The 16,527-nt window shown below is 38.9% G+C and overlaps 1 protein-coding gene across 1 annotated transcript in view; it reads left to right on the top strand.

Moving 5' to 3' along the window:
- Positions 1-869: 869 nt before the first annotated feature.
- The window catches only part of ano2b (anoctamin 2b), a 73,845-nt gene continuing 58,187 nt past the window's right edge, over positions 870-16,527 (top strand). Inside the window, exons 1-3 of the mRNA XM_060903152.1 lie at positions 870-906; positions 9,060-9,211; positions 10,330-10,659. Of these exons, the coding sequence (XP_060759135.1) occupies positions 870-906; positions 9,060-9,211; positions 10,330-10,659 (519 nt within the window). The remainder of the gene's footprint in view (positions 907-9,059; positions 9,212-10,329; positions 10,660-16,527) is intronic.

Here is a 16,527-nt window from a genome sequence, read left to right as displayed (position 1 = left end):
TAAATTGACCGTAGGTGTGAATGTGAGTGTGAATGGTTGTCTGTGTCTATGTGTCAGCCCTGTGATGACCTGGCGACTTGTCCAGGGTGTACCCCGCCTTTCGCCCGTAGTCAGCTGGGATAGGCTCCAGCTTGCCTGTGACCCTGTAGAACAGGATAAAGCGGCTAGAGATAATGAGATGAGATGATATATGAATACATCTAAACTCAGTTTTGCTCAGTGTTATAAAACCTTGTGATAAAGTCTTCTGCTTGTGTTTCACAGGCTATCTAATATTCCTAGTATAGTACTATCATGCAGTGCTGACTAATTAGCCATGCTGACTAATAAAACCTCAGTGCTCATATGTCAGTCAAAGAGTCTAATCAGGCCTAATGCTGTCTGTGACATTGTTTATTTCCTCAAAGTTGGGAAGGGTTCCATGAAAAGCAGCTACAGACTGCCTTAATATTTAATCACAGAGCTATTTGACAAGTGAATAGTGTAATAAGACACTATCACACATCATGCAGCACCAGGGGATGAGAGGTTCTTGGTTCAAGTCTTAGATTGAAGAGTTCCGTGTTTTAACTTTTGACTTAATATTTTGTTGGTATAATCTCACTTGAGAGCTTTTCAGAATTTTTTTTAATCAGTTACTATTTACAGCTAATTTATCCGTTTAAGGTTTGAATCTGGAATTTGTTATTAACTCTGTACAACTGTTACAAAACCAAGACAACACTCCTGGCTGTTAGTCCAAGTTTGGCCTGGTCATAAGTCTCCTCTTAAGCAAGCATGGTATTAACTGCTACAACCATCTGTGATTTAACCCTGGATAAAGCCGAGAGTGGATTGTGCACCCTGACATTAGCCAAGTGTCCTGCAACATGGCTTTGAACACTCTAGGATCACTGACACAGGGTGGTAAGTGTATGTCAGTCTGACAGACATTAATCGAGCAGACATACTTTGATCGTCTTATAGTGTTATATTTTTATTTGTTCTGTGCAATGAGATAATAAAAGTAAAAATACCTGTATATTCTTGAAAATGTGGTTATGTCTAAAAATCCACTTTATTTCAAGTGCTAAATTACTTGTACTAAAATGTTTTAAGAGAGTAAAAGAAATAGGAAGTATGTAGAGTTGCATTTAGCATAAGTTTAGATCTAACATTATTTACATTCTCATGAGTTTCTTTTTATATGACTAGTCAGTGATTTGTTTTTATTTTTTAACTTGCAATTCACTTAAACTTTAAATTTGCAGTTTATTTGCTCCCAAAATTAATGTGTCAGAAAATGTAGTGGAGTTAAATGTATAACAAATCCCCTTTTAATGTAATTGTGGAATAATTTTTAAAAATGTAAATAATACATAAAAGTGAAGTATTAGTGTTTTTTATGTATATTGGCCTGTTGGTGTAGTTTTCCCTAATTAAACTGCTAGTAGTGATAATGAAGCACATGTTTGGATCAATGCAAGCAGATTAAATTACAGTTGATGAACTTCACTGGAGTTTTTTTTATCTATCTATCTATCTATCTATCTATCTATCTATCTATCTATCTATCTATCTATCTATCTATCTATCTATCTATCTATCTATCTATTTATTTAATTAAGCAATGATAAGCCTAGGGGCGGCATGGTGGTGTAGTGTTTAGCACTGTCACCTCACATCAAGAAGGTTCTGGGTTCGAGCCCCGTGGCCGGTGAGTGCCTTTCTGTGTGGAGTTTGCATGTTCTCCCCGTGTCCGCATGGGTTTCCTCCGGGTGCTCCGGTTTCCCCCACAGTCCAAAGACATGCAGGTTAGGTTAACTGGTGACTCTAAATTGACCGTAGATGTGAATGTGAGTGTGAATGGTTGTCTGTGTCTATGTGTCAGCCCTGTGATGACCTGGCAACTTGTTCAGGGTGTACCCCGCCTCTTGCCCATAGTCAGCTGGGATAGGCTCCAGCTTGCCTGCAACCCTGTACAGGATAAGCAGCTACAGATAATGGATGGATGGATGAATGATAAGCCTACGTATTTGGTTACACATGCCACAAGCAATTAACACCTTAAGTATGGAATGATTATTGCCTGATTCATACCATCTTAGATTAGATTAGATTAGATTAGATTAGATTAGATTAGATTAGATTAGATTAGATTAGATTAGATTAGATAGAACTTTATTGATCCCTTTGGCCGGGTTCTCTCAGGGAAATTAAAATTCCAGCAGCATCATTACAGATAAACAGAGAATAGAAAATAGAGAAAACTTCTAGATAAATTAAATTAAATTGAATTAAGTATTTACATATACAAATATAAAAAAAGAATAAGATATGGGGGGGGAAAGGCCAGCAGGAGAGGTATTGCACATTATATTGCACATTTATATTGCACATTGTCCAGTATTGCTTATTGTTAGGCTAGGCTACTGCTCCTTCCCGTCCTCTGTCCTCCTGTTACCCCTCCTCCCCCCCAGAGAGGAGTTGTACAGTCTGATGGCGTGAGGGACAAAGGAGTTTTTGAGTCTGTTCGTCCTGCACTTGGGAAGGAGCATTCTGTCACTGAACAGGCTCCTCTGGTTGCTGATGACAGTATGCAGAGGGTGACTGGCATCGTCTATGATGTTCAATAGTTTGTCCATAGTCCTCTTCTCTGCCACCGTCACCAGAGAGTCCAGCTTCATGCCGACCACAGAGCCGTCCCACTTGATCAGTTTATCCAGGCTGGATGTGTCCTTCTTGGATGTGCTGCCCCCCCAGCACACCACGGTCTAAAACAGGACACTGGCGGCTATGGACTGATAGAACATCCACAGGAGTTTCCTGCAGATGCTAAAGGACCGCAGCCTCCTCATGAAATATAGCCTGCTCTGTCCCTTCCTGTACAAGTGGTTGGTGTTGCAAGTCCAGTCCAGCTTGCTGTCCAACCACAGCCCGAGGTACTTGTAGGAATCTACAGCCTCCACCTCGTCTCCCTCAGTCAGAACTGGTCGTGATCTTGGTCTGGACCTCCCAAAGCCAATGACCAGCACCTTGGTCTTCAAGGTGTTGAGCTGCAGATAGTTCCTGTTGCACCAAATGGCAAAGTCCTTCACCAGGCTCCTATACTCCTCCTCTCTGTCTCTCTTCATCTGAGTTGTTTAGTCAAGCCTTAACTTGCCAGTTTCCTTCATGCGTGCCTTGTTTTCTAGATCTTTTGACTTTGGAGTCTTCATTAAAATATTGTAGGCTCAGATGGATTCAAAGCAGAATCCCAATGTTTGGGCATTTTTCCCCATAGACTTCAGAATTTATTCACGCATGATAATCACTAGCTACATCATTAATAAAGTACAGAGAGCCTGTTACAGTGTCTTGCAAAAGTATTCATCCTCCTTTGTGTTTGTCCTGTTTTGTCGCATTACAAGCTGGAATTAAAATGGATTTTTGGAGGGTTAGCATCATTTGATTTACACAACATGCAACACTTTAACTGTGCAAATTGTTTTATTGTGACACAAACAATAATTAAACTGAAGAAAACAACAACAACAACAACAACAACAACAGAAATCTGGAGTGTGCATAGGTATTCACCCCCTTTCGTATGAAACCCCTAAATAAGAGCTGGTCCAACCAGTTCACTTCATAAGTCACATAATTAGTTGATTAAGATCCACCTGTGTGCAATCAAAGTGTCACATGATCTATCATATGATCTCTGTATAAATCAACCTGTTCTGGAAGGACCCTGACTCTGCAACACTACTAAGCAAACAACATGAAAACCAAGGAGCCACCAAACAGGTCAGAGACAAAGTTGTGAAGTATGGATCAGGGTTGGGTTATAAAAATATCCCAAACTTTGAATATCTCAGGGAGCACCATTAAATCCATTATAGCAAAATGGAAAAAAATATGTCACCGCTACAAACCTGACAAGAGAAGACTGACCATCAAAACTCACAGACCGGGCAAGGAGGGCATTAATCAGAGATGCAACAAAGACACCAAAGATAACACTGAAGGAGCTGCAGAGATCCACAATGGAGATGGGAGTATCTGTCCATAGGACCACTTTCAGCCATACACTCCACAGAGCAGGGCTTTATGGAAGAGTGGCCAGAAAAAAGTCATTGCTTAAGAAAGCATGTTTGGAGTTTGCCCAACAGCATGTGGCAGACTCCCCAAACACATGGAAGAAGATTCTCTGGTCAAATGAGACTAAAATTGATCTTTTTGGCTATCGTGGGAAGCACCATGAGTGGCGCAAGCCCAACATCCTGAGAACACCATTCCTACAGTGAAGCATGGTGGTGGCAGCATCATGCTGTGGGGATGTTTTTCATCTGCAGGAACAGGAAAACTGGTCAGGACTGAAGGAAAGATGGATGGCACTAAATACAGGGCAATTCTGGAGGAAAACCTGTTTGAGTCAGCCAGAGGTTTGAGACTGGAATGAAGGTTCATGGTCTAGCAGGACAATGACCCTAAACATACTGCTAAAGCTACACTGGACTGGTTTAAAGGGAAACATTTAAATGTCTTGGAATAACCTAATCAAAGCCCAGACCTCAATCCAATTGAAAATCTGTGGCATAACTTGAAGATTGCTGTACACCAACGCAACCCATCTAACTTAAAGGAGCTGGAGCAGTTTTGCCTTGAGGAATGGGCAAAAATCCCAGTAGCTACATGTACTAAACTAATAGACACATATTCCAAGAGACTTGCAGCTGTAATTGCAGCAAAAGGTGACTCTATAAAGTATTGACTTTGGGGGTGGGGGGTGAATACCTATGCACACTCCAGATTTCTCTTTTTTCATCTTAATTATTTTTTTGTGTCACAATAAAACAACAATTTTCCCCTTTAAAGTGGTAAGCATGTTGTGTAAATCAGGGCTTTTCAAAATGTGGGGCGCGCCTTTTGGCGGGTTTTGAACATATTTTGGACTGGAAAACGTCAGCAGTATCTGGCAACATTGCATGATGTGCGAGTCAGTGTTTATGTAGGCTTAAATTCTGTTACTGAAAGTGTGTTATGTTTACAGTGAAGGACTGTGTGCACTTTATTTTTTTACTTAATACAAGAAATTAATGGATGCCAACATTTTTGCCAAAATGGTATTTTATTTTCCATTGTTTAGGCAGCTTCAGCATCATACTGTGAGATTCTGTTCAAATTGTTTTTTTTCCTTCTATGAAGCCTGAGCCATTTATTTTATTAGTTTATAATTATTGTTTAATTTAGTCTTCAGGAGAGACTGCCTGCACACGGTACTAGTATTAATAGTTTTTTTTCTTACATGAAAGCTGAGGCATTTATATTATATTTTAAGGTAACTTCATGTTGTGCTGTGAGGTTCTCTGCACTTTAACTTTTGAACCAACAGGTGCATTTGGATAAGTAAAGCCTATTTTTCTGCATTTTTGTAGCCCTGGTAATCTTTTATATTAGTAAAGTTGTTTATAGGACCATTTCTCAGTGTCTTTGTTTTTTAATCAATAGTTTTTCAGTAATAACTTAATATTTAACATATCACTCAATTTTAATCACAAAAAGAGAAAATCGCAACAATTTCTCGCAACTTTCACTTCCTCCCGCAATGTAATCGCAACAAAAACCTAAACACCGCAACTTTCATCGCAATTTTTTTGGAAACCCCCGCAACATCAGACATTTTAGCCCGCAACAATCACAAAAAAGGCCCGCGGAATCCTGGGGGACTGGAAAAAGAAGGAAGTATGACCACGATTATTTAAAGTTTGGATTTTCATGGACTGGATCTGAAGATGCTCCACTTGCCACAGTGTGTTGTCTGCCAAGAGGTGCTAGCTAACGATGCTATGAGATGTTTAAAATGTGTAAAACAAGATGTTTTAAAAAGCACAGATGTTTAAAATGTGAAAAAGGAAAAAATAATGTGTAAAACAACCATTTTTTTTTTAAATACGAATGGAACATTAAGTATAGCAACAACAAAAATTGTAAGGGGGGGGCGCTGTTGTTTATTTGCTCTCCGAGGGGGGGCTGACTCTCCCACACTTTGAAAACCCCTGGTGTAAATCAAATGGTGCTAACCCCCCAAAAATCCATTTTAATTCCAGCTTGTCATGTGACAAAACAGGACAAACACCAAGGGAGATGAATACTTTCACAAGACACTGTATGTAAGTAGCCATGCATAAACAAACTATGATGCTGTGTCCTCCATATTTCACAATGAGGCATATTTTGGAACATTTCCAATCATTCTGTTTGCTGTCTTTTTCTGTTTGCCTTCACATTACTTTGATAATCATTTATCTTCACTTTATGTGTCCCTAACACTGATTGGTATATTAAATTTCTGTTTGTGGTGCTGATGAGAGATATGGCATCTGTGTTTCTCCTCTTGATGTCTTCTTTTGATGAATATCTTTGTACCTTTTTCCATTATATACCTAATTATTTTATTTGTTTGTTTATTTTGTAGGCGGCATGATGGTGCAGTGGTTAGCATTTCACACCTCACAGCAGGTATACAATACAGTCAAGCCCAGAGATATATGGGGGGCTTTCTGTGTGGAGTTTGCATGTTCTCCCCATGTCTGTGTGGGTTTCCTCTGGATGCGCTGATTTCCCACACAGTCAAAAGACATGCGGTTAGGTTAAATGGCTACTTTAAATTGCCTGTGTGTGAATGTATATGTGAATGGTTGTTTGTTTGGTGAGGGTGCGACGGGCCTAGTAAGCTGGTAGTAAATTAAGTGTGTTCAAGACAGATGCAGACAGCCTCGTAAGAGGCTGTCAATTGACAGGCCAATTGGTCTGCATGGCATAGGAAAAAAAATTATACTTCTCTCCAGTTCTAATGACATTTATGTAATTTATGGATGACTTAGACTTATATCAAGTTGCTTACTCAGTGGAATAACTTTTTGCAAGATATCCCACACATTTTAAACGTAATTGTGTAATGGCCAGTTGCTTTGTTCTAACGGCATTTGACCTCCTGAGTTTCAACAACCAATAGTCAAATCAGATAAAAAAAAAAAAAAACTTTGGTTGCTTTACACTCTAACATAGTCCCAAATTTATTATTATTATTTTTTAAGTTCTACCACAAACCAGATAGAAACTCAGACTATGTCTAATGTTTCCAACCCATCCTCCATTCTAACACTTACACTAGAGGACTGAAGATAATAAATTTTATTGCCCCGGCATCAGAGCATTTTTTAAGGATTTTCCACTAGGAGACCAATTGGTCTGGGCAATACAATCACAGGCCCCAGAGTCCATGCGGCTGCACCGCTGCAGCATATTCTGTGATGCAAATTGCTGCATTACGAATCCTCGTTTCAGCCAGCATAATATCAACATAGTTAATGCACTGCCAAGTTTTCTTTGTTAAATGTATACTTACATGGTACTTGGTTAATTAATTGCAACTGATTGAACCAAATGATAAGACATAACTTGGTTTAAAATTTGGTCTCCCAGTGAAGCTGGTTTGGCATTGACTAGGAGACCAAATCTGGCCACTGGGAGACCATTTGGTCTCCCAGTAACTATGTTAAAAAATGCTCTGCCCGGCATGGAACAAAGAAATATTACCCAGAAATTTATCAGTTTAATACAGAGCTCCTAAAGTTCCAAAAGGTGATTAAAAAAGTCTTGTACACAAAGATTATTATCTTACAACAACAACAACAACAAGTGTTGCCAGGCAAAACAAACTTCGCCCAGCAGCACTTATGATGAATATGAAGAAAGATATCACGAAAAAATGATTTTGACCTTTTTGGTGACCTTGACCTTGCTTTTGACCTTGTGTGTGAACATACTTCACCAATACTGATTCTGCTTCTCTGCTGCTCTCAGCCAGTCAGAACACACTGTACTGCTTACTGCTCTCAGCCAATCAGAACACACCGTACTGCTCTCAGTCAATCAGAACACACAGTACTGCTCTCAGTCAATCAGAACACACAGTACTGCTCTCACACTGTACTGCATGATTGTTACATGCTTACATTCTTACAGCATGATGACATAGTGGCTACCACCTCTATATGAGGCAGTAGCCACAAAAACCTTGAACTTGACCGGATGACCCCCAAAATTGTGGAGGTTCTATTTGAGACCAATGCCCATCTATCCTGAAAGCTTCATGAAGATTGGTCCAACCATTTTCCTGAAACATTGTTAACAAAAAAAACAAAGAAAGAAACAAAGAAACCTGACCGAAAACAATACTCCACACCCGGTGGACTCCGTCCTGGGCAAGGTAATAATAATAATAATAGGAGACCAGACTTAATTTTGGAGGATAAACAAAAGAAGATCATATGGATGTGTGACATGGCATTCCCCAGGAATAGAATATTGAAAAAACTTTCACAGAGAAAATAACACGATATCGACAGCTAGCATTTGAAATTCGAGAAAGAAGGCAGGGATACACAGTACATGTGGTTACATTGGTGATTGGCTGTTTAGGTGGTGGTATCCCTGGTTTCACCAAGGAATTAAGGAAAATCTTCAGTGAAGAGAAGAAAGCTCACTCTACGGTTGGAACAATGCAGAAAACAGTTCTAATGGATGGAGAAACAACTATCCAGAAGGTTCTATCAGGTCTAATCGAAAGTACAGTTGACAAGTACGGTGTTGTGAGTTCTCAAGTGGGTTAACAAACTTTGTATTGGCTGTTGGCTTATGTTAACAGCTATAATAATAATAATAATAATAATAATAATAATCGTTATTTTAAAAAAAACCTTTATGGACTCCATAGTTTATCCTCATATTAACATTGTGTATGTGAAAAACTTTCTTATTAAGCAATAGGAATAAAATATTTACTATCCTTATTCCTGCCTCTCACACAAATACAGTTAAATGTTGTTTTTTTCCAGTGATAACTAGCTTAATTGTAAACATTTATACACGTTGAAGAAACTTTCCCAGTTTACTGATCCTGGGTTTGGGGCATCTATCCATGGTGCTGAAACCAAAAGCTCAATAACTGAGCGTCCTCTCTCGAGCAAAATCATCTTTTATAAAGCTTTCAGAATTTAAACGACTGATAAAAGCTTTTCTCTGCTGTACAGAAACGAGGAATAATACCACGGATGAGTTGAGGATGAATGTGGCTATGAGTGAGTCCAACTCCATCCAAAGCAATAAACTGTACAGAAAAGCCAGAGAACTTTCTGGAATGGGCCTTGATACGTTTGACTGCATAGAGGAGAGGTCACACTCGGTAAGCTACATTCACTTGCATTTTAGTGAAATTATTTTTGACATGTTGCTTAAAATAGTCATTATTATAGACCAAGTACTATTTAGTTATTGTGGTTTAGATGAAACCCAACCAATTCAAGTCAAATGGGGTAATAAATATTTAATAATAAACACAGCGAATCGGCTAACTTTACTGATGATGATGATGATGATGATGGAGTGTGACTTACATCAGTGTTATCAGATTACATCAGTCATCTTTCAGAGCCTGGAGGTTTATAAACATGTTATATTCCATGTAAACCAGCTCAAACTAACTTTGCCCAATGATGCTTGCCGTCCTAATGCAATACTGCAACCGTGTGTGATTTAAACAGGTTAGTAATTTGGGAAATGTCCTAATCTGGATGCTGAAGCTGCTATACAGGTGTCTGGAGTTACGAGAGTGACGAATCCCAAGTTTCTATGGAGATGCTGTAGTTGCGCGAGAGCCGAGGTTCGCGCTTTCTAGTCAGCCCCGTCAGTGGCGAGCAGTGCCAAAACTGGAGGCTACAGGAGGGAGCTTTGCTCTTTGTGCAGAATAAATGGTTGCATTTGACAACGGGCTAGGCGAAGATGGCGAATGGCGTGTCTCTTCGAGGTGATTTGGGTGTGGAGATGTTCTGAGCAAATAAAGTAGGCATCATTTGTGCGGGTGCGCGCACGTCGCGTGGAAGACAAGGAACCGATTTCAGTTCGTTGTGTCTTTCGTTTCTTTCTCTCTGGAGCACAAACACCATGCTGCACTCTGACAAGCTCCCTGTAAGTACGGTTTATTTCCTAAATAACTCAACATGTTGGCTCAGTTTGACTGTATACTGAATTATCCGTGATAACGTTGGTGACTTTTAAGGCATACAACCTTGAATGAAAGGTGCTCCCAAGCAGTGCTGCTCTCCTCGTCTATATCTGAGTCTATTGAGAGCAGCTAAATTAGAAATAGCAATAGACTGACCTACATCCATGCCTATCATCACTGCACCCTCCCAACCCTCCAACCCTCCCAGCTTCCCTCTGATGTGAATTTGATATGCACTCAAACCAGTGAGGACCAGCACAAGTGCTGCTACACATTTACACTTTTGTCACCCGCTTCAGGTGGTCAACAACTTCTTGGACGGCATGGGGCACGAGCCGGACAAAGGGCTGTACTTTGCTGATGGGAAGAGGAAGGTGGACTATGTACTGGTGTTCCGGGTAACACCAGTGGTTCAAGACTCTCCAGGACAGCACCGGCTTTCGGTTATCTCCAACGGTAGCTTTCCCCAAGCAGGGAGCAAAGAGGCTGAAACAGTGAAGGAGGACAATGCTGAGGTCGTAGTGGACATGGGACCAACCGATCCGGCTGAGTGTGACAAACTCAGGATTCGAGAGGAGTTTGAGACCCACTTGAGGGAAGCAGGACTGCACATCGAGTGTGATAACGAGGTGGGTGAAGGTTAAATTGCTTCATCACACCTGAACTCTCCTGAGTAATAGGACAGTTTCTGTTGACTCTTTTTGTTATGGTGACAAACTGAATTCTGCCAAATGTTACTTTGCTCTCGTTGCTTTCACAACCTGAGAATTCAAAACACAGACTAGAAAGCAATTTTGAGCAAAAGGGTTGAAGGTGAATATTAAGATGGTTAAAATGGAATGCTTTTATTCGGCATTGGTAGCTTTGAATCCTTTCGAATGGAATGATTTTCTTGATGCTTTAGGGAGGCATGTTTTTTCTTCTGTCTCTGGGTTCCAGCCAGAGAATTTCACTAAAGAAGAACCTTGATACTTTAATGTGAATATATTGCATATTGGTCAAGGTGGTTTTGTTCATCACCATGATTTGGTCTATACTATTGAGAGATTTCATTTCATGTCAGCTCTTCTAGAAATACTGCTTCACAAAATACACCAGAGTGGAATTTCTGTGTGTGTGGGTGTTTGGTTTGGGCTACTCCTTTTGGCTGTCTCTTGTGATTGCACTGGGCCTTAAGCCAGGTTTTCCAAAGAAGCAGTTTATTTGGCAGAGTAACAGTTTCAGAGGCCAAACGAGCAGCTTTGTTTCACAGTGTAAACCCATGTTATTATAGATGATTTATTATTAATCATACTCATTGAATTATTGTTGTCAGTCATTTGCATGCATATCCTGGGTAATTACTTAATCCAGCATAGATTACAGAAAGCATTTTTAAAACTCATCCTACACCAGCTCCTGGTGTGAGAGATCTACATATATGAGTATTATAGGGACGGATGAATGCTTACAGTTCTAATAATTACATACAATTTACTTGTGTACACCCCCTTAGTTTATATTGTATTGGATTCCTGGATAAATAATGGTTATTGTAAAATAGGAAATAAGCTGAAATGATGGTGGAGTTGAGATTTTATGAGAAATCTGAAAAAGATTATGCCTAATATAATCACAGTAATAATATATAACATATTTTAAAATGCTCCTTATATCGGATGTGACATGTTGCCTTTTGACATTTATGAATTGACACTTACAGTTTAAATCTTAACTTGGCGAGCACTTCAAGAATAGTATAAGCCTGCATTATTTATAAGGAGTTAACGAATCACTGTAATGTGCAAACAACAAATGCTTGCCAATTCGATAACTTTAGCTAAGATCATAAATAATTGTGACAGGCAAAAATATGAATTTTGATTAAAATATGTATAATTGTGCTACCCAATATTCAGAGACAAACAAACACCAGATAAGATTATTTTTTTAACATCCCACATCATTCTTCAATCTGTAAGTGAAAGACATTTTTCATTTTATAATTCCTAAATGGTAGACATTGAGAACAAAAGCATGACAGTCAGTGTGATGATGTTTAACAGCTGGACACTTATTTCATGCTTAATCCTTTATAGTACTGTTGGACTTAAGTCACCTTGTCAGTACCCTTAATAAAAAAAAAATTAAAAGTTTAGAATGTCAGTAAAGAGCACAGTGCACATCTCTCATTATTCACAGGAAATTAAAGTCTCAGAAGAATTAAGCTAAGAGTCTTTTTAACATTTCATTTTTTATGATAAATCCTTGCTTTGCTGCCAGTCGGTGTTTTCAAATAAGAATTGTTCAAGCTCTATGGTCTAATTATGGAGTATGAAGCTGGCTACATTTAATTTTTGTCTCATGATATATGCAATTATTTGTCATAGTAATGTTCACCTCAAGGCATTTATGTCACTGGACATTTTTAGTCTTTTTATGTTGAGGAAATATTATCCCAAAATCTGCCTCTCTATACAGTATCAAAACATGCTCAATTTGAGTAATACTTTTAGATGTATAGTACAAAATTAATGTGATCAAAGTGATTAATTCTGACACTGTGGCATTTCTCAATAATTTTTTTTTGCAATTTTCATATAGCCCAGTTCTTCTGAGCTGTCAGCCACTGAAGACCCCAAAATGATCCAGTTTCTCCAAGTTCTCCATTCCTGTTTATTCATAGGGCTTATTATTTTCTGTAAGAACTATAAAATGCATCTGACTTTATCCTGTACTTTATCATCCTTTAGATAACTGGCCATGAGGGTGCAGAATTGTAAGTTTAGAGCAACCTGGTAATGGCACTGTTACAGCAGTATGGAAGAAACTGTTGGGTTGTGTAGTGCCTTTATGATATTCCAGGGTGGAACAGGATATGGAGCATCAATTCAAACCTACTGCCCATGTCAACTGTTCTCATGAGTTTATAATTGCTGTTAATTCTTGGATTATGGAAACAGATAATCAAATTGAAGACAGTTTCAGTAGGAATCTTGTGTATCATATTACAAAAATTCATCTGTCCTCAATTTTATGCAATCTGAGAGATGTAGCTTCTGCAGAACTGCAAGTAGCTGCAAGGTGTAGCTACTACAAAAATCAAGAATCTTTTGGATTCTTGACAGCTATTTTGTCAGTACAGTCTTTTTAATAGCATAAACTGGTTGAGCTAAACATTAGAATATACAATATCAGTCAAAAGTTTGGACACACCTTCTAATTCAATGTTTTTTCTTTATTTTTATTAATTCAAAGTCACTTCATGTCTTAAAGTAATGATGGATGTCGTTTCTCTTTGCTTAGTTGAGTGGTTCTTCACCTAATATGGATTATTACAGTTGTGGAATCGGGCTATTTACTGTATTTATTATTTACTATTTGATCTCAAACACATTAAGAAGGCAAGAAATTGCACTAATTAACTTTTGACGAGGCACCTGTTAATTGAAAAGCATTCCAGGAGACTACCTCATGAAGCTGGTTAAGATAATACTAATAGTGTGCAAAGTGTCATCAAGGTCAATGGTGGCTACTTTGAAGAATCTAAAATATAAAACATGCTTTGTTTTTAACACTTTTTGTTTACCATATAATTCCATATATGTTCCATATGTTATTTCATAGTTTTGATGTCTTCAGTGTTGTTCTACAGTGTAGAAAATAGTCACAATACAGAAAAACCTATGAATGAGTAGAGTAGGGGTGTACAAACTTTTGACTGGTATTGTATGTAAAAAAAAAAAATTCAGTTATTTTCATGGTCTATGAAGATGAGGCACTGGTTTAGGGGGAGACCAAGGAGTACAGGCATGTCCCTTAATGTTTAGAGAGGAGATATTACTGAATGCTCATTGCATATATTGGTTTGATTGGTGTTGGTTGAATTTGGTGAAAATCATAATTTCAAAATCAAATCATTGCTGCTACATTTAATTTTAGAGGTGAGTATATTTTTATTCTCACTGTGGAAGACTTTTGGGGTGGTGGTGGTGGTTTATCAGTTAAGGTGCTGAGTTGCTGGTTACAAGGTTGATTGTTTGGGCTGCCACTAATGGGCTCATGGGCAAGACCCTATCCACATCAACCCCATGTAGAGGTGGGGAAAAGATGTAGATAACAAACCAATCAACCAGTATGGAAGACTTTTGGCCACCTCTTTACTGTGGCAGAATGTTCAGCCTTCTTTTGTCAAGTGGCTGCTCATGATTAAATAAGCAAAGTAAACTGAATAAATTTGAAAATGTAAGACAGTGTCAGGTGTGAACTGCTGCAAACTGTAGGCTTAATCTGGATTAAAAAGGAAGTAAGAAGTAACTTGATTTTACCAACCAAGAAAAACCAAAGTTTACATCAAGCTCCATGCTCATAAATGTTAATACAATCAGTGTTTACAACTGATGGCCATATTTGCTTTTGAGGGCCGCTGAAACGGTTTCAATACTAGTGGAACTGTGTGCTGTATTCATAAGCATTTTTTTTATTCATGCATCCTGAACAGATTTTCAAAAGAGATATTTTCATTTGACCTAAAGTGCAGACTTGGAGGAGGACTGCAGGGTTTAGAGCACTATTTGGGAGATGGTCAGAATCAGCACTCATTTTGAGTTAGTCTATAACGCCTGTAACCATAGTGACAACCACAGAGAAACACTAAAATAGAATAGAATAATGAAAATAGAATAAAATCTTCCTATCTGATCTCCATATGGATCAGTGATACTGTTCATTTTGGTTCTTGGATTTCTCGCTTTTTCACAAAAGATAAAAGCTTCTTGGCTAATACATGTCAGTGCATCAGTGCGTATCAGTGGTTGGCTAATAAGTAACAGTGATGTGGATACAACACCACGTACATTTTCACTGCTAAGGTTGGTGGCCTGTTAAAGGATAATGTTAAGGGAATTGATAAGCTTAATTATTACATGGCGTTGTTGAATACTTGAATCCGATTGGTCAATTATGGCATTCTGTGGTCTGTTACTTCTGTATAACAGACTGTTGCCATGGACCTTGTCATTAGTGGAAACAATAAAATCATTTTTTAAATCAATATTTTGTCAAATTATTGATTCCTTTAGTAAGTAACTGTGTAATAAGTGGGATAATACACAGTGAGCAACAGTTAACAACACTGCCATAATGGTAAGTTATAACTGTGAATATCTCATCTCATTATCTCTAGCCGCTTTATCCTTCTACAGGGTCGCAGGCAAGCTGGAGCCTATCCCAGCTGACTACGGGCGAAAGGCGGGGTACACCCTGGACAAGTCGCCAGGTCATCACAGGGCTGACACATAGACACAGACAACCATTCACACTCACATTCACACCTACGGTCAATTTAGAGTCACCAGTTAACCTAACCTGCATGTCTTTGGACTGTGGGGGAAACCGGAGCACCCGGAGGAAACCCACGCGGACACGGGGAGAACATGCAAACTCCACACAGAAAGGCCCTTGTCGGCCCCGGGGCTCGAACCCAGGACCTTCTTGCTGTGAGGTGACAGCACTAACCACTACACCACCGTGCCGCCCAACTGTGAATATGTTATATATTAAGTATTATATAAATACTACTTTCTTGATTTATAACCGAAGGCCTCTGGTGTAGCTGACTCTTGAGAATGGCGATATATTTTAAATATTATATAACTACTACTAAATACTCGAGATTGCACCCTGTAAATTATTCACCACATGTAATGAGTGCAATCTGAACACCGAACACTTCCTTTTACCTGAGTGTCAAGAGATCAGACCTCATCAATTTTATCATTGCATCAATGTTCTTTTTCTTAACTAGGTCTATTTTTATGACCATCATCATCATTATCATTAGAAGCAGACTTTATCATCAGTCACAGAGACACATGTTGGTTTTGTCTTGTTCATATTCATTCACTGACTGCCCTTTATTTCTGCTTAATTATTCCAAATGTCAAAGACAGGATTCACCCTATCATGTGGAGACACTTCCACTTTTGAGTCTTTGGAAGCCCCTTAAATGTCAGCCACAGCCGGTTTCTGTAACGAAGGCTCCCCCTCAGCCCAGGCGAAAATCGACCTAATTGCCTTACCCTGCTGAGATGAAGTACTAATTGGAATATCTTATCCTAATTAACCTTCTCAGATTCACATGTTATTTTTATCAAACTTTTGTGGTGTGTGTGTGTGTGTGTGTGTGTGTTGAGGGGACAGGAAAAAATTAAAGTACTAGAGTCACCTGTTCTTCATTCTCTCTGAACAGCTGCTTATTTGTTGCTCATGATGCCATAGCTGAGTATCACCAGACTGATAAAGTTACCACCATCTCTGTGTTGAGAGGAGGGCACTTTGGGGTCCTGTTACACTACACACACACACACACACACACACACACACACACACACACACACACACACACACACACACACACACACACACAGGTTTATTAAACTCCATGTTGGTCAAGTTTAGATAACTGTTTCACTGAGCCTTAGTAGGGATATGTTGGATAAAGTGACCTGTTAATCTCC

The sequence above is a fragment of the Neoarius graeffei genome, chromosome 21 (assembly GCF_027579695.1).
Source record: "Neoarius graeffei isolate fNeoGra1 chromosome 21, fNeoGra1.pri, whole genome shotgun sequence".
Lineage (NCBI taxonomy): Eukaryota > Metazoa > Chordata > Actinopteri > Siluriformes > Ariidae > Neoarius > Neoarius graeffei.
The sequence above is the reverse complement of the archived record's forward strand: the minus strand, read 5'-3'. Positions and strand labels throughout refer to the sequence as shown.